General features: G+C 41.9%; 1 protein-coding gene across 3 annotated transcripts in view; it reads right to left on the bottom strand.

Annotated features, from left to right (window-relative positions):
* Positions 1–1958: 1958 nt before the first annotated feature.
* ALMS1 (ALMS1 centrosome and basal body associated protein) overlaps positions 1959–19314 on the bottom strand; it is a 69509-nt gene continuing 52153 nt past the window's right edge. For all 3 annotated transcript variants that reach the window (XM_077816043.1, XM_077816042.1, XM_077816041.1), the window contains 2 exons: positions 10741–10840; positions 1959–2473 (listed from right to left, as the gene is read on the bottom strand). In XM_077816043.1, the coding sequence (XP_077672169.1) occupies positions 2429–2473; positions 10741–10840 (145 nt within the window). In that variant the 3' untranslated portion in view covers positions 1959–2428. The remainder of the gene's footprint in view (positions 2474–10740; positions 10841–19314) is intronic.

Genomic DNA, 19314 nt, shown 5'->3' on the forward strand with positions numbered 1-19314 from the left:
GCTGAGGATCTGGTCCATCATATGCAATGGAAGCTTCAGGGGGAATTTAGCTGGGCAGACTGTAATTAATCAGGACACTGGGGCTTTCATCTCTAACTTTTATGAAAAGTGCTGTGAAATTTTTAATGATCACAAGAGGTCCCCCTTTTATATTTCACCCTTCTAGAGTAAATGAATACAGAAATATACAGTAAAGCTTTATACCCAAGAGCATTCTTTGTAATTAATAAATAATATCTCCACCTTAACTACAGTGAAGCAGGAAATATTGCAATTATAACAACTCACAGTTTGCATGTACTTGTTTTACTCAGATGCCTTTCCTGTTTATACATTCATACAGCCTCCTCTGCGGTAAGCAAAAAAGCCGACAAAAAAGCAGCTGTACACTGAGAACCACAGCCTTTACAATTTGTATTCTATCACTGGGACATCAGTTATGTGTATAACCAAACATCCTGGAGAGGGCATCTAGCTAACGGAAGGTGGATTAGAGACAGAAAGAAAGATCAGTTCAACCAGAACTGGTTGAAAATTTTGCATCAACAATTTTCTGTCCACTGAACACTTACCAAATTAGACTTCTTTATCATCATCATCTTCCTGTAACACAAGTCCAATGTACCATGGGGACAGTTTGCTGCCTTACCTGCTCTTATGACACTTGAGAATGGACTTACTGATCATCTCAAGATAGACTCCCTAGTGGATGGGAGGGCAGGGCATTCTCTTCAAAGGGCATGAGTCTAAAAAAATCATCTCCACAATTGATGTGTATAATTTGTGCTCATTAATGAAAATTCAACATTGTTGGGGTGGTGGGGACAGGGATTTTTTTTCATGCTGAATGTGGTAAGATGAGGCCCTGAAACATAAACCCTTGTATCAGAGGCCCAGTATGAGACCTAAGGCCTGAGCTAAAGTAATGGTCAAGACTTTGTTAACATAAAGCAAAGTTAAGCTGAGCCAGAGGCAGGCCTTGCTCACAGAAGTTGGCAATAAGAAGGCTGCTAATTGCACGTATACACATAGTTAAAAGGTATCAAGTACTAGTAGGATGAATAGGTGCCAGGATGGCACCAGAACATTCTGGTACGAACACATTCCACAGAGATAAGGAACAGGCTGACCCATCCTAAAGAAAGGGTCAAAAGGATAACATGATGGATAGACTTGTTTGTTCAAACCAACATGTACCAGGAGAGAGGTAGCACCCTAAAGCACAGAGGGGTTGTACTTGATGTGTCAGGAGTGATGTGTAACTTGTTTGTACCTGTGTATAAGAATGCATCCCTGAGTGGATGTCTTTGTCTGTACTAGCAGAACTGTAGACATCTGATCCAGGGAGCTAGAGACTGTTTCGTTTGGCAATAAACCTGGCCGGGTGCCTTCATACCTTATTGGAGTCTGTGGTCATTGGGTGGTTTGCTCAAGATCTGCTGTGCCAGCGATCTGCGCAGAGCTGGGACAGCACACATGCACGCAGCCAACTGTTATCAACACTGAACAGAGTAGCACACAGGTGACGTCTGACGACACTGGTTAACATTTATTTGTAACTGGAACCTTGACTTTTTTTGAGTTGAGGCATTTTAGGCCTTCAAGGTTTGAGTGCCAAAAAAATTAAAACTATTGTTCTCTCTGGATATAGTTTGGGAATGGGATAACACTTTGGGAATGGAAACAGTGAATTCCCAACAAAATGGAAAAACATTTTCCATTGGCCTCTACTGGTGAGTACAACAGGATTGTACAACTGTAGAGTCATTATTAATGGAAGGAACAAATCTAAACCACTCCATAGAGTGCTAAAATTGCCCCACCTTAAAGATGAAATCAGTTACAGTCTGCAGGCTTATCCTACCCAATAGAAACCTTTCATGGCTGTTTAATTAACTCACTTTTGCGGATGCCATACATACCAAAACCCTAGAAAAAGGACTACAGTAAAGTGACAGTTACTGCAAATCAATCTGAAGCTATTTAATTTTTTCAGCAGTACAAAATAATTACAAACGGTGAGCTATGAAATAAAAATTAAAAAATCATTGTTAAAATAGTTATTAAAAATAAATATTTAAAATCTGTTGTCCACATGAGATCATTGATTCTTAAATATTTATAAATACTACAAAACTAAATTAATCTGGGAAGGGTGTAACAACATTACTGAAACCAGTAATTTATTTTTTTAAAAATTAAAAACCTGCCATCCACATAAAATCACTGATCCTCAATTATAAATACATCCAAACTTTCAATATGTGAAGAGAATACGACATTACTGAATTGCACCAAACATACTCTGCACATTGGAATATTTACTGTGTATTCTATTCTCACATCATAAATTAATGTACATAGGAAAGATGCATGAAAATTCACTACATGCAATACACCTTATCGAAACAGAAGATTGTTTTTCCGATCAGTTCCAAGGTACTTTTCTCCCTAAGATGTGATTGGTGATTTTCTGTGGGGAAATATGAAGATAAATGACAGATTAATTAGTATTATTTCTCTAACAATGCTACTACCTAGCATTTAACTGTTCAAAACACTGTCACCAATAAGTAAATACCGATAAATCCCTTAACATATATCTTGCACCAACTGTGCTTTCCCCATAGAGGTATAAGGAGACAAGAATGTTGACACACTTCCCACTGGTGGAATGGCACAAACAGAGAACAAGAGAGGGAGCAAGTGCCTATTGTTATTGCACAAGCAAATGGAGGATTAATGTGCAACTATCATCTTCCAAATAATGGTTGATATTTCAATTATGAACTCACAAACTTGTTTTGACTAACATAATGGACTTACTGTGTGATGAAAGCAACAGTTGTTACTCCACTGTTTTAGTTGCCTTTGAGTAAACAAAGAAAATTAAGCAGGCGGCCTTCCAGAAGGCTAGATCAGAGACTTAGCTGTCTATCACTGAATAAGATAAAACTCCCTTACTCCTCTTGCCTAACAATGCTTTGTGGCTGCACATACACAAAGACACCAGGACCACTGGCAAAACATGTGGCTTTGGGAACAGAACTCTTTTTTTTCAATTTCTGTAATTGTATTGTCATGACAAGGTAGACAAGACAGTTAATAAATCAAGTAATTGTGTGTACGAACAGATTTTCCACTGATGATGGGGTTTTATTAAATATCTGTTCTATATTATTATTCTTTTCTGATTCAGTGACAGGCTGTCCCTTATTGTGAGGCTGTTTCGACAACTCTTACCCTTTGCCCAAGGAAGTGCACAGAATTTCTTCCCCACATTTTAGTGGAAAAACTTCTACTATTTCTGAAAGTTCAAGTCTCTCTCACTTTCCACATCTCTCTCTGGATACTAAGTCTCTTCTCTTTGAGCATCCAGTGGCCTTGTGTCTCCCAGTTTATGATCTCTGATATTAAGTGAACAAACTTCAGCTATAAAAGCACCACACCTTTGTGCTGATTCAGTCAGCAGGTTGTGGTATCTCTGAAGCATGGAGAAGTCTTACTCTGCTTTGTAAAGTGCAGTGTAAACACACAGGATTATCCATATAATCTACTAATAGAGAGAACTGATATGCTCATTAGCAGATCTGATCTATTGCACGACAGAGGAAGCAGATGCACACAAACAAATGATCCAATTTATTAAAGTATAATTATACTGTATATTCATTACAGTATAATGGAAAACTTTGTAAGCAACAGAACAATCATCATCCATCTCGGTATGGAATCTGCCCCTCAATACTGCACACATACTGCCCTATTCCATCCTGCGATCTCAAGATACTTGCACAACTACTGAAGAACAGCCCTGACTGGAACAAATTACATTTGCCATGTGCAGCTGCACAGTACATGGCACTGGTGCCAGTGGTTATGCCTTGCTGTTTTCTAACTGGCAGTTTTGTAGAAATGTTGATTACTCTGGACTCAGAAAGTTGCCCCAGACTGAACTGAACTCTGGTCCCAAAGATGGAAGATAAGAACTTTAACAACCTCTCCCTTAACAATTAAAAAAACTGTTTAAAAGTCGCTGGTGGGAGGCAACAAGAAGGTCAAAAATCAGATGAACAGATTCACTAAAGCAGCAAGTGGGAATCACAGCTCTGAGAAGACTATTATATGCCTATATGCCTCTGGAAACAACATTCTTCCTTTCCAGCTGGTGTAATGACACCTACTGGCCAATATCTTACTTACAGCCTCCCTCCCGCACCACCTCCTCACCCTTAAAGTGACATCTAATCTCAAAAACTGGCTCACTGTTTCTGATTTTTAATGCATGCATGGACGCTCAGATCTTTAAAAGGGAAAATATGTAATCAAATTAATTTGTCCAGCACCTGTGGGATTTTCTTCCTATGCTACCCAGCTCTGAGTCACCAACAGAGCAACATCCATCCTGTGCCCTGAATGAGACAGGAGGCCCGTGGGAAAAAAAAACAGTAAGTGATCATGTAATTAAAGACTGTATCATAACTCATACACACAAGAGGGTCCAATTAAGGTTACATAGTCAACCTGGAATTCCGCCCCAGTTCCAGTCTCCTTGCCCAGCCCCTCCCAGTCTCACCTAACCCAACTCCCATTTTCTCTTCCTCCCTGTGCCAGCCTCCAGTTCTAGTTTCCCTCTACACACACAATGCTCCTTGTTCCAACCTACTGACCCAGTAAGTCTGGCACGTGTCCTGTCTGCATTCAAATCTGAGAGCTTCCTCCTCCACGCTTTCTGGGCTGGGAAGGGAGTCAGCATTGAGAACACAACAGATAGGGTCCCTGCTCCCAGTTATTGTGCCCACAACCCAGCTCTGACAGAGTCTACAGCAGCTCAGAGCTGCAATGCAAGGAAATTCTTGCTCAGCCACAGGCTGTACAGTCTGGCTTCCTTCTTCAAATGGGAAGTTTCCATTTTAAATGGCAAAATTCAATATCTTCCATCAGTGTTTGAAGTGTTGTAGGAGCTGGAAAGGTCCCAGGATACTTGTCCAGTCAAAGATATTACCTCATTTACCTTTTCTCTCTCATATCCTGGGACCAACATGGCTACAACAACATACATGATATATAATTTATGCACATACACATAAAGTAGTTAATCCATCTTTCATATTAGGGGGACATGAAAAATCACCTGAGTCTTGCAATCCTAATGGTTTATGCCATTTCCAGAGCCACTCCATGGAATTAGTTTCTTTATGTATGGTCGAATCCCCTTACATTATGAACTTATATCAATAGCATGTTAACAACAACAGCTAAACAATTCCGTCTGCAGTTATTCTGTGCAGCCACGGAAGAAAATAAAGATATACTGTATTTATTGCAGTGAATCACCCTTCCTCTGAACCAAGGACACATGCAGGTCTGAAATGTCCTGCTTTGCACCATTCATCTCTCTCTCTCATGTCTCCTGCTAACTATACTACTTCAATGTCAACTCCAGAAAGTGTTCATTCATATTGCAAGACTTAACTGTACTTTAGATCCAGCAATGGCTATGACCATTAATAAAAACCACACCCCTCTCTCTTTGAATTGTGGCATTCTGTTCTGCCCTGACTTTAGCCCTTCAGAGTGTAAGCTCTTGGCCATTTACCATTTGCACAGCAAGGTGTACATTTAAGACATTAATACAAATAATATTTATATACAGAATCTTGTTGTAGTCATATAAACTTGGATCATTATTATGGTTCAGTATTTACCATCCTAAGACAGAAAATCAAAGAAACATATCCAAAATATTCTTTATGAAGCACTTTTCAGACTGGTAAAATATTCTGAAGGTAGCCAGCAAAAGGATAGTACCAAATTCCAGTAATTTAAACAACATGCATCCATCAGGCAGATTAAGAGGGCATTCAGAATGGTACCACATTTAAACAAATAAACAAACCTTAACCATAACCTTATTTTTAGACATTAATCTCTGTTGTGGCCGGCCAGCTCCCGCTTTGGTGGGATGCCCCAGCATGCAATGGGCCATTACACCAAAACTTGGAACATGTTGGAAGTATGGAGAGAGGAGCCCAGTTTGCAATTTAGGTGTATATCCAGAGGGACTGTTTACTATACAGCATATGCAGCGTTGCTGTAACAGTGTTGGTCCCAGATTGGGACCACATCCTGAAAGAAATCTTTCCTGGACCCACTCTTCTCGCCTTCAGACAACGCCCCAACATCATCATCAGAAGCAAGCTCCTCACAGACGAGGGACACATCAACTCAAAGTGGCACCTGACCCTGCTAAAACAACAGGTGCAAAACCTGCAGACATACCTCCCCTGCTATGATGATCAACACCCTCCACAACACACCTTTCAAGATCAGTGGGTCCTATATATGCCTATCACAACATGTGGTGTACTTCATCTAATGCACTAAATGCCCCAATAATAACTAAGTGGGTGAAACCAATCACTGCGCTCTCACATGAACTCTCACAGAAAAACGATAAAAGATAAATACCATATCCCCTGTGGGTGAACACTTTTTACAGAGCAATCATAGAATATCAGGGTTGGAAGGGACCCCTGAAGGTCATCTAGTCCAACCCCCTGCTCAAAGCAGGACCAATCCCAATTAAATCATCCCAGCCAGGGCTTTGTCAAGCCTGACCTGAAGAACCTCAAAGGAAGGAGATTCCACCACCTCCCAAGGTAACCCATTCCAGTGCTTCACCATCCTCCTAGTGAAAACATTTTTCCTAATATCCAACCTAAACCTCCCCCACTGCAACTTGAGACCATTACTCCTTGTTCTGTCATCTGCTACCACTGAGAACAGTCTAGATCCATCCTCTTTGGAACCCCCTTTCAGGTAGTTGAAAGCAGCTGTCAAATCCCCCCTCATTCTTCTCTTCCACAGACTAAACAATCCCAGTTCCCTCAGCCTCTCCTCATAAGTCATGTGTTCCAGCCCCCTAATCCTTTTTGTTGCCCTCCGCTGGACTCTTTCCAATTTTTCCACATCCTTCTTGTAGTGTGGGGCCCAAATCTGGACACAGTACTCCAGATGAGGCCTCACAAATGCCGAACAGAGGGGAATGTTCATGTCCCTCAATCTGCTGGCAATGCTCCTACTTATACAGCCCAAAATGCCGTTAGCCTTCTTGGCAACAAGGGCACACTGTTGACTCATATCCAGCTTCTCGTCCACTCTAACCCCTAGGTCCTTTTCTGCAAAACTGCTGCCAAGCCACTCTGTCCCTAGTCTGTAGAGGTGCATGGGATTCTTCCGTCCTAAGTGCAGAACTCTGCACTTGTCCTTGTTGAGCCTCATGAGATTTCTTTTGGCTCAATCCTCTAATTTTCCTAGGTCCATCTGTGTCCTATCCCTACCCTCCAGCGTATCTACCACTCCTCCCAGTTTAGTGTCATCTGCAAACTTGCAGAGGGTGCAATCCACACCATCCTCCAGATCAGTAATGAAGATATTGAACAAAACCTGCCCCAGGACCAACCCTTGGGGCACTCTGCTTGATACCAGCTGCCAACTAGACATGGAGCCACTGATCACTACCCACTGAGCCTGATGATCTAGCCAGCTTTCTATCCACCTTATAGTCCATTCATCCAGCCCATTCTTCTTTAACGTGCTGGCAAGAATACTGTGGGAGACCGTCTGATCCCTCAGTCCTCATCCTCAAAGGAAACCAGCACAAAACCTTCAAAAGACAAGCCTGGGACGTTACATTCATAACTTTACTAGACACTAAAAATCATGGACTGAACAGAGACACTGGATTTAATTGGAATTAATTTGCAAACTGGACACCATTAAATCAGGCTTGAATAAAGTCTGCGAGTGGATGGGTCATTACACAAAGTAAAACTATTTCCCCATGCTTATTTTTTCCCCCTGCTGTTACGCACACCTGCTTGTCAACTGTTGGAAATGGGCCATCCTGATTATCACTACAAAAAGTTTTTCTTCTCCTGCTGATAATAGCTCACCTTAATTGATCACTCTCATTATAGTGGGTATGGCAACACCCATTTTTTCATGTTCTCTGTGTATATATACACATCTTCCTACTGTATTTTCCACTGCATGCATCCAATGAAGTGGGTTTTAGCCCATGAAAGCTTATGCTCAAATAAATTTGTTAGTCTCTAAGGTGCCACAAGTACTCCTCGTTCTTTTTACTGGATTTAACGTTTATTACAACAATCTATAATCCACTAAACATTCCCTCAGCTCCCCGCCCACCCATGATTGGAGAAGTGTTAACAAGCCACTTCACCTTGAATGGTCCCTTGAAATATGTGTTAACTACTTATGCTAAACAATCTGTTCCACCTCTATTTATCTGCGACACTGGGTACATTTCCCAGATCTGAGGAGGAGCTCTATGTAAGCTCAAAAGCTTCTCTCTCTCACTAACAGAAGTTGGTCCAGTGAAAGCTATTACCTCACCGACTTTGTCTCTATTATACAGTGGATTATTCCCTGAATCTATTGTTCTCTGAAGACTGATTTATAGGGTCGGGGATGGGGATGTAACAGAAGTGAGAAGCTGAGCCAGTTTTGATAAAGCCTGGGACTTCAGTGTTGTGACATCAATGAAGGTCACAAGCAGTAATTTCTATTTTTTATTAAGTCACAATGTAAGAACTACATATATGGATGTCTAGAACACTGATATCATAAAAGTGATAAATTGTCAGTCTCAGAGATACGTTTATTAAGAGAATTTATGGAGCACTTCTGTGGTACAAAATATTTTTAAATCATGTCACAGTACATTATATATAATTGCAACCTCCTTGTTATAGATCACCAGATGCCATGACCCAGAAAAACACCTTCTCTTCACTGAATACAATGTAGTTACCATGTACCATGTCACAATGAACTCAGATTAGTCTCTAGAGCATATTGGTCCACTCCATAAAACCACCACCAATCTCTGCTAAAGAGAAAGATCACTGGTATTGGAATGGTAAGACTGCTGCACAGAATAAAAGGGAGGTACATTAACATAGATGTATCTAGGGAACTGTGCATGATGTATCTTTTACTATAGCTGCCTCTAAATCACAACTTAACTGCATATGGAATTCTGAGTATTAATCTTTAGTACATTAACATTAGACAACCTGCCAGCTAAATGAACACTCAAGAATCTACTGTCCAGTCTCCAGAGGGTTAACAAGTCATTTTTTCAAAGTCCTCCCAAATCATACAACCAAAGCTATAAGAAGGACAGTGATTCATTATTAAACTTCTCAAACATGGTTTGCAAATCCCACTGTGAATTCTGAAAGCTCTTGTGTTTATAATATACACCAGGGCTAAACACCAGAGCTCAAAGACGTCATCAATTGAACACTTTCAGCATGCCCACCAGAATCTCTCTGCTCTGTCTTCAGGGATTGGGGCAAGGCCTTTCTAGTCATATTTATTTATTTGGGACCATTTTTCCTCCCTTTTCAACAGATTTTCTTTTTCATTTTTATGTATCGAGTGTGCACATTGGGTAGAGGTTAGTCTGTTGAAGTGTGGCTAAGTTGGGTCACTGCAGCTTGGTTTAAGTGTTGTATATATATTCTGTTCAGCATCCACACACAGAGATGCATACTGTAGAAAATATATAAATATAATAGAATCATAGAAATGTAGGGCTAGGAAGGGACTTTGAGAAGTCATCTAGTCCATCCCCCTGATGCTGAGGCAGGACCAAGTAAACCTAGATCATCCCTGACAGATGTTTGTTTAACTCGTCCTTAAAAACCAACAATGACAGGGATTCCCCAACCTCCCTTGGTAACCTATCCCAGTATTTAACGATCCTTATAAAGTTTTTCTTAATATCTGACCTAAATCTTCCCTGCTGCAAACTAAGCTGATTACATAGAGAACGACTGATCACCACCTTCTTTATAACTGTCCTTAACATATTTGAAGACTTATCAGGTCCCCCTCCTCAATCTTCTCTAGACTAAATATGCTCTATTTTTTAAAAAAATCCTTCCTCTTATGTCAGGTTTTCTAAACCTTCTATCATTTTTGCTGCTTTCCTCTGAACTCTCTCCAGTTTATCCACATCTTTCCTAAAATGTGGTTCCCAGAACTAGAACAGTACTCCAGTGCTGAGTAGAGCAAAACAATTACTTACCTCCTGTGTCTTACATACAACATCCTGTTAATATCCCTGTCTTTTTTGCAACTGCATCACATTGTTGACTCATATTCAATTTGTGATCTACTGTAACCCCCAGATCCTTTTCTGCAGTACTACTGTCTAGTCAGTTATTCCTCAAGTTGTAGCTGGACATTTTATTTTTTCCTTTCTAAGTGTAGTACTTTGCACTTGTCTTTACTCGATTTTATCTTGTTGTTTGCAGACTAATTCTCCTATTTGTCAAGGTCATTTTGAATTCAAATCCTGTCCTCCAAAGTGCTTGCAACCCCTCCCAGCTTGGTGTCATCTGCAGATTTTATAAGCATACTCTCCACTCCATTATCTAAGACATTAATGAAAATATTGAACAGTACAGAATCATGCAGGACCCCACTAGATATAACGTTCCAGTTTGACCATGAATCATTGATAATTACTCTGAAAAATAGTTTTTCAACCAGTTTTGCATTCACTTTATAGTGATTTAATCTAGAGTAAATTAATTTGACCCAAAGTAAGAGATCTTGAATATCCTAGTCTAACTTGTTTGCCTGGAATTCTCTTTTCCTTGATGACCTGTAGAAGGCCGGCTTGTGAGACAGAACACCTACTGTTTTGTAAAGTTGTGCTTTCAGTCGGTATGAAGTATATTCAGATTTTCTTTTCTCTTCCTCTCGCCTCTTCTGCACCTCAGGCAGCTGTTCATAGATTCTTAGTGTAAATACAAAATAAAGACAAAAAAAGTTACTTGGGAATAAAGGACCTTGGAGATAAAAAACAGGATGCTTTTTTCACTAACGTTCTCTCAAAGGCTTCTGGCCAAATATAGCAGAGAAAGATTATCTTTTGGGGTAGCTAGTGTCATGGAGGCCAAACGTGGAAAACACGATCACAGCCAGCCATGGTACTGGAAGTTTCCACATCCCACAATGCCATTCATTGAAGTATCACCCCCTAAAAGAGTATTTTTGGGAGTAATGTCAATGATATGGCAGCACTCTCCAAAAAGTGCAATTTTCAGGATCACCAGCAGAGAATGGTGCCACCAGTGGATAGGCACGTTGGGTTCCAAATACCAAGTTTATCTGTGAATGGTAGATATTTTTGTGGCAAGAAAGCACTTGAAATGGGTCAAATTTGGCAGAATCATCTGTGATATCTAAAGATCTAGGGCCAGATTTTGCCCTCTCCTCCTCTTGAGCCTCCCCCAGGCAGGAGCCAGGAATAATGGGAAGCCTTGAACTCAGGAAGCATAAGGACTAGGATCTCTGCAAGGCCAGTGCTGCTGTTGCCAGTTCTGTACAGTGATCAGGATCTTAGTCTCCCTTCTACACACTGGCTAGGCACAGAAGGCAACAGACTCTGTACCCTCTTCCTAGGGTTGGCACAGGAGCTGTGCTCAGCCCACACTCCCCAAAGCTCTGAGTCTTGTGTCTGCTTTAAGACTGGAAACTGCTAATTTCATGAAAATGGCTGGCTGCCAAGTTCACGTAGGACTGAATGCCTCCAATAATAAAAAAAATAATTGGGGCAGAGACACTACCATATTCTGAATGGTCAGCCTGGTATAATACTTAAACAGGAGAAACTGTACCTTGCTTCTTTTCTCACAGATTCGAGATCGAGTGAATACAGTAGAAACTTTCTACACACACCATGTTGTACCTAAAATATATTCTTTTAAGAGATTGATTGCTTTGCTCTTTTATGCAATAGATTTCATCAGATCACGGCCTACAATGCCAGAGGGAACTGGAAGCAGATTTTCTCTTAAACACATTTATTCCTTCAACTGGTAATCATTTGAAATGGCTTCAGTTTATTCTGTTTTGAGGATGAGGGATACACAGTGTGACGTGGCAAGACCAGATGGCTATGGAAAAGTAGTGGGAGATAGATATATTAGCTCCAGGCTAAACAAATACCTGGTACCAGGATAAGTGAAATGGCAGCTGCTCCAGGTCAGGTAAGACACCTGGGACCAATTAAGAACTTTCCAGAAGGCAGGGAGAAGGCTAGGTTGATTGGGACACCTGAAGCCAATCAGGGGCTGGCTGAAACTAGTTAAAAGCCTCCCAGTTAATCAGGTGGGTGTGCATGTCAGGAGCTGTGGGAGGAAGTTGCACTGTTGGAGAGGCTGAGTAGTACACACCATATCAGGCATAAGGAAGGAGGCCCTGAGGTAAGGGTGAAGTGGAGCTTGAGGAAGTGAGGGCTGCTGTGGGGGAAGTAGCCCAGGGAATTGTACATGTCATGTTTCTAAAAGGTCAGCTACCATAGCTGATACTATTATGGTCCCTGGGCTGGAGCCCGAAGTAGAGGGTGGGCCCAGGCTCCCCCCTGACCTTTGCCCCCTGATTAATCACTGAGACTGGGAGAAAACAGAGACTGTGCAAGGAAAGATAACTTCTCCTCACCTCCCTCGCTGGCTTATGATGAAAATGGCTCAGTAGACTGTGACCCTTGTCTCTAGAGAGAGAAGGGTTATGTGGAGGGTCACAGTGAGCCTCTGAGGCTAGCAAAATCTGCCAGGAAACACGGGACCCACAGAGGCAAGGACAGAGCTTTGTCACAATAGGATCAAATGTAGCTGAGAGTAAGTGGGTGCATCTCCCATGGAAGTCTCTGTGCTAATTTCAGCAAGGACATAAGATGGTCAAGAAACAGGGGCAAGTGGCAAAGTTGTGTAACTTGCACCAATTTGACATTTAGCAGGTCTGTAAAATACATCACAGGGTATGGAAGTGAGGGAAGTTAGCAGGAAAAGAAATGGGAGGGTACTAGATAAAGCAGACTCTCCCTACTTTAAGTTACCCTTCCACCATCCTCAACGGTCCCAGGGAATGAATTTGACCAATGCTGTACCTGATTCCTATGCAATATCCTAAAGCTCAGACTACGATTAAACCACACACATTTGTAGAGAGTCCAGACTACCATGTACAAACATGTCAGTTAACATGTTGAATTAGTAATCAGTTAACCTGAGTTAAACTCTAGAGTAGATATACCTGATGAAGCTGATTCTTGTTGGAGTAGGCATATACAAATTAAAATAGGGTACTTAAAGAAAGAACTCCATTATAAAAATAAGAACACGGCCACTACAGTATTAACAGTTCCCTTAATGTAGAGCTCTTTGCTACTACCTTCTCACAGACATACCTTCTCTTTTGTCCCTGTTTTCCTACTCTGTTTGTGGCTGCTCCCAGACGCCCAACATTTCTAAAAACTTCACTAGCAGCATTACCTCTATAGAGAAGACAAAATGAGTAACATTTGGATTCTTAATTTTACTTCTACTAAGACTTAAACTGAAGGAGTTAGGCAGTACTTGGATTAATACACTGGTCTTTCACCTCTGAAGTCACAAATATAGAATTGCATCCATTCATAAGTGAAAAGGCTACTGGTGGTTTCATTCTCTGGGTGGATGCTTTATCCACTTCATCAGGAAGGGTGGCCTGAAGTGGTTAGGGCATTAGCCTACTACTTGGGGAGATCTGGGTTTGATTCTCTACTCTGACACCAACTTCCTGTGTGACCTTGGGCAAGTCAGTTAGCTTCTCTGTGCCTCAGTTCATCATCTAGAAAATGGGGATAATAGCACCAACCTACTTCACAGGGCTGTTGTGAGGATAAATACATTAAAGACATTAAATATTGTGACGTGCTTTGAGAATTACCAATCAAAAGTGGTGTACAACAGAAAGGTACTATCATCATGGATGGGATTTTCAAAAGCTTTCAGCACAGGCCAAACCCTGCTTCCACTGAAGTCAAAGATAAGACTTCCATACGATTTCAGAGGAAGTAGAATGAGGCCGATGCTGAACACTTTTGAAAATCCCACCCCATAAAACCACGGCCCAATCTAGTTTATAACAGCACAACTAGCTGCCTTTGCTGATGAGGGGTCCAAAACTGTAGAGGACTGTGTTGCAGGTCAGAGCTGAGGTGCAATGGCTCAGCCGCATGAAGAGATTACAGAGCACTTGCCAGCAAAACTGCCTTACCTCTGGCCAATGTGCTCAGTTCCCCACTGCACACTGAAACATTCACCCAGAGACAAAACTGCCATGTATTTTCAGGAAAAGCAGAAGCATTCGCCTACTAAGACCTACTGCCTAGATTTCGTATTCATCTTACTATTCTGTAACAACATGTATTCCATCTGAGGCAGCTTTTCTATGTAAAACAATCAGTTCAAGGCATGAGAGTTATCACCATCCATGATCCCCTATTAGACATTAGCACATACTCCATTTTGAAGTTTCTACCTCAGGCCATACAAGTTCTCCACTGGAAAGGGGATCAAAGCCTCTTCAGACCTACAAATGATCTACTGGATGGGGGTGGGAAGGTCTACCAGGAGTCCCTCAGACTACCATCCCACTTACTCTCCAAGGCTCCTTCCAGGATGGCTGGAGGTGCCTCATTAACTAGAAAGTAATCTGCTGTTCAGGTATTAGGCCATTGGCTCACCCATTCATGGAGACATTTAACTTACGTAGGGAATACACGACTGTAGCTAAATTCAGCACCCTGTTCCATAGCTGATTTATAATTCTAATAAGGTGTAAGGAGAAATAGAATAGTCACCTCATGGGAATGACCCACAAAAAACTGTGCTCATTAAATGGGCAGATTTTAAAAGGCCAGTGAAAGTGATAAATTACTTTCCAACTTCAACTGAGAGAAAAGTTAAAAGCGCAGCATGAACAAGTAAATGGCAATAAAAATATCACAACTGGATCCAGTTTGGGTGAATCAGCAGACATGCTATGAATTCAGATATATATGAACTCTGAGTTCATGAAGATGCTGCAGTTAATGGCACATATCAAGGAGTACTACTGACCTGTGATTAGAGTTTTCCCCAAAGTAACGAGTATTTTAAGATTTTGGCATCTGCATTCCCGGGGCAAGTGGCAACTTTCAATGTATGGCCTTTAAAACAATTTTTGAAATGCCAAACAGCACTGAAATCAAATTTATCATCTTGCTCACTCTCCTCCAGCCTTTATATTAAATCACAGGGTTTATTTTGTATATTACCTAATCTTTCTGGCATATATTTGCCCTATATATAGTCTTACACTCTGAAGTCCCACTTCAGCAAAGTAATTAGCCATATGTTTAAGTCCCATTGACTCCAATATCCCTGTGGCTGCTGTTTTGATTCTTTAAGTATCTTATGCTTCTGTAGCACTTTTCATGTCAAAAGACTTTAAATATTTTACAGACTATCATGTAGATATAATACCCCTCCCTTCCTTTCTCATCTCTTTCCTCCTACACCATTTCAAGACCCAACTGAAAGTTATCACATTTTTCATATCTACCTTTCACTTATTGTCCCTATCTCACCATTTATTTGTGTATTCTTAATTCACTATCCAAATATTATGCACTCCCCTGCAATATCTACCCAATTTCATATCCTATGTATAAACATTTGTCCCAAATGATCATGTAGCGGTATGTGCTGTTAGACGTCTGCTACATTCCACACCCGTAAAAGTTTTAGATGAGGAAGTTACTCACCTTGTGCAGTAACGATGGTTCTTCGAGATGTGTCCCCCTATGGGTGCTCCACTTTAGGTGTCTGTGTGCCCCTGCACCTCTAATCGGAGATTTTTGGTAGCAGTGTCCCGCTGAGCCCACGCATGTGCTCTCCCTCCCTCATGGTCTGCCTTGCGCGAACCCCCCTCATTTCCTTCTCTACCACAGAGTCCTATAGAGAACTCCAAAATAGAGGGGAGGAGGGCGGGTTGTGGAGCACCCATAGGGACACACATCTCGAAGAACCATAGTTACTGCAAAAGGTGAGTAACTTCCTCCTCTTCTTCTTCTTCTTCTAGTAGTGTCCTTATGGGTGCTCCACTTTAGGTGACTCTGGAGCAGTACCCACCACTGGAGGCTGGGACTTTGGAGCGGAGTCTTTTACTACAGAGAGTACTGTGGAGTCGAAGATGCTGTCAGCGGCCAAATCTTCAGTGATCGCATAATGTTCTGCAAAAGTATGGACAGAGGCCCCAATCATTGCTCTATAGACTGGGGAGATAGGGGTATCCCTATGGAATGTGATTGAGGTAGGAACTGATCTCATGGAGTGCATATGGACAGAAGCAAGTTGCACCCTTGCTAAGTGATTAATGCAACTAGAGACCCATTTGGATAGTCTTTGAGGAGAAATCACAGAGCTTTTGGATCTTTCTGTGGACGAAAGGAAGAGTTTAGGGGATTTCCTGAAGTCCTTAGTCCTGTCCAAGTAGAATGCTAATGTCCTTCTAATATCTAGCATATGCACAATTGTCTCCCAGTTGTCACAATGTGGTTTTGGGAAAAAAACAGGGAGATGGAGCTGTTGATTCATATGGAAAGTGCAGAAAAAGTAGGGAGAAACTTGGGATATGACCTTACAGTTGTTATTATTTATTATTATTATTATTATTTATTTTTTTAAAGACAAAGGCCGTGAATGATGGGTGTGCCTTCAGGGCCGCTATTTCTCCTATGTGCCTAGTTGAGGTGATGGCAATTAGAAATGCTGTCATCATGGACAGCTGTAAGAGAGAACAAGTTGCTCTGGACTCGGAGGGAGGTCTAGTCCAAGCCCTGAGAACTAGATTAAAGTCCCAGGCTGGAGCGAGTGGTGTCACATGGGGGAAGAGAGTCCCAATGCCCTTAAAGAGTCTACGCATTAGTGGTTGAGCAAACTCCAAGTGGGAAGCCATTTTCACCATGAGATGTACCTTAAGGGACCTGAGTGAGTTTAAAATATAGTGCAAAATCAGAGGGAGGAAAGATGAGGTTGGGTCTGTCCGCTTCGAATGGTACCAACTTGGAGTCGTTTCCATTTTGTAGATAGGTATGTGGAGTGGGTCAACTTGTGGTTGTGTTGCAACATGTGTTTCAGCTTGTCAGAGCATTCTGTTTCTTAGCCTTGGAACAAAGAAAGATCCAAGCCTGGAGGCAGAGGACCCATGGGCTGGGATGAAGGGTCAGCCCATTGTTTTGAGAGAGCAGGTGAGGAATGGGCAGACATCAGAGGAACAGGAGGGCATACTGCCATCTGCATCAGGTAAGGCAGCCAGACTTGTCTTAGTCAAGAGGGGCAATCACAATAACTCTCGCTTTGTTTCTTTGAATTTTCAACAGAATCTTGGGACAGGGTAGGAAACTGGGAAAAGACATACAAGTGGGCCCTGTCCGCTGGGAAGATGAGGGCAACTGCCAGTGAATGTTTCCCCAAAGGGTGGCTATATCTTGAAGCACCTGTGAATTCAGTATACACTCATTCTCGTGAGAAAATTCCAACTGAGACTGTTGGTTATCCTGTTCTGTATCCCTTGTAGACAGACAGCTAAGATGAGCACATTGTGATGGGTGCATCAATTCCAAAGTTTGAATGCTGTCTTACAGAGGGAGGGAGATCTGGAAGCTCCTTGGCAGTTTATACAAAACATACAGGTCACATTAAGTCCATCATAACCTTTGTGTGTTGTTTTTGATGAAAGACAGAGCTTGCGCACAAGCACTCCTGACAGCCCCTAGTCCCAAAAGAGTGATATGGAAGGTCATTTCTGTGGAAGGCCATTTGTCCTGAACCTTGTTGTTGTGTAGGTGAGCTCCCCAGCATATTAGGGAGACATGTGTCCCAGGGTGGTGAATGTGGGTAGTGAGAGGAGCGCTCTCGCTTGTACTGCATCAGGTTGGTGCTGATAAAGTCGAGTCACTGTACCGGGGTTAGTATACCACCACAATGAAGTGAACCTTGGAGACTACCCTGTGTGGAGCAGTCTGTACCTATAATGATCCTGTCCCAAAGGTAAGCAATAGGAAATTTCCTGTATGATGGTTGTATTGAGATATGGAAGTAGGCACTCTGTAGGTTCAGGGCTAGAAATCAATCTCTTTGCTCTAGAGCTGGTCCTAACTGCTGTGAAGTAAGGTAAGGTGACTTCTGAGTGGCGTGACAGGTGTACAGATGGCAGCTGATGCTGTAAGGTATCATTGTTCAGGCCCCTGACCAGCTCATCGAAGTGCTTATATGAGGCAGTTTGAGAGGTCATGAACTGGGGTGCAGACTGTTCTCACTTTTGAGCCCTGGGCCTCTTACACTGTGGCTTATAACAGCACAGAGATGGTGAGTATTGAGAAGATTGTGATCTGTGGTCTGGTTGAGAGGTATATCTTCTCCTCTGTTCCACAGTGTAGATTCCTAAGGAGTGTAGTGCGGTCCGAGAATCCTTCAGGATGTGGAGAGAAAATCTGTCTTCTCCACAAAGAGTTTGGCCCTTCAAATTGGAAGTCTGTAGCTCTTTGGGCAATCTAGAGAGGTGTAGCGAACAAAAAGAAAAAACACCCCACAACCCACCTCAGTACCACTGTCATGGAGACTGGGCAGGCTCTGTAACACCTACATCTGGTCATGTCTCTAGGACCGGTCTGGCTATTAACTGACCTTCTCTAAGAATGGTCTGAATCTGTTCTTTTTGTGTTTCCAGTAATGTTTCAGAAACATCCTGGGTTTCCCAAGATTAACAAAATTGTTTTAGCCATGAAAGTTTGATAATTTATGACTCTAAACAGTAATGCTGTCGATGAATATGACATCTTACGAAGCCTGATCACATGGAGTTGACTTGGTATTACGTTGCTTGCTTCATGAATTAACCACATCCACTATGATGAAGTTGGGTTGCAGATGTTGAAAACAAAGATGGTAGAGATGTAGGGTTGTTTTTGTTTACACACTGTTGCGGGTTGGTGCAATGGAGGCTTGCTCTGCCAGATGATTTTGGTAGGATCTAAAATCAGCTCATTAATTGGGAGGACAGTTCTAGATGAGAAGGTAGCGTGCAGAATTTCCACCAACTTGTGATGTGTATCTGCCACCTCCTGTAAGGGAATCTGCAGCTTGTCTGCCACCCTCTTGGTAAGATCCAGAAAGTTCTAAAATCTTCATCTAGTGATGAGGGGTGGGCAGCAGAGTCTCATCTGGGAGAGATGAGGAGAAGTGTGCTGCAGAGGCAGCTTCCTCTTCAGGTGTGTGGGTTTTTTTTTAACTGAAAAAGAAAATAATTATGAGTCTACTAGATGCCCAGGGAGAGGGGAGAATGCCCCCAGACAGGAAAGGAAAGTGAAGTTCTTTTCCTTTTTCTCTTTTATTTTTAAAC

This window comes from Eretmochelys imbricata, chromosome 4 (assembly GCF_965152235.1).
Source record: "Eretmochelys imbricata isolate rEreImb1 chromosome 4, rEreImb1.hap1, whole genome shotgun sequence".
In the NCBI taxonomy this organism is placed as follows: Eukaryota; Metazoa; Chordata; order Testudines; family Cheloniidae; genus Eretmochelys; species Eretmochelys imbricata.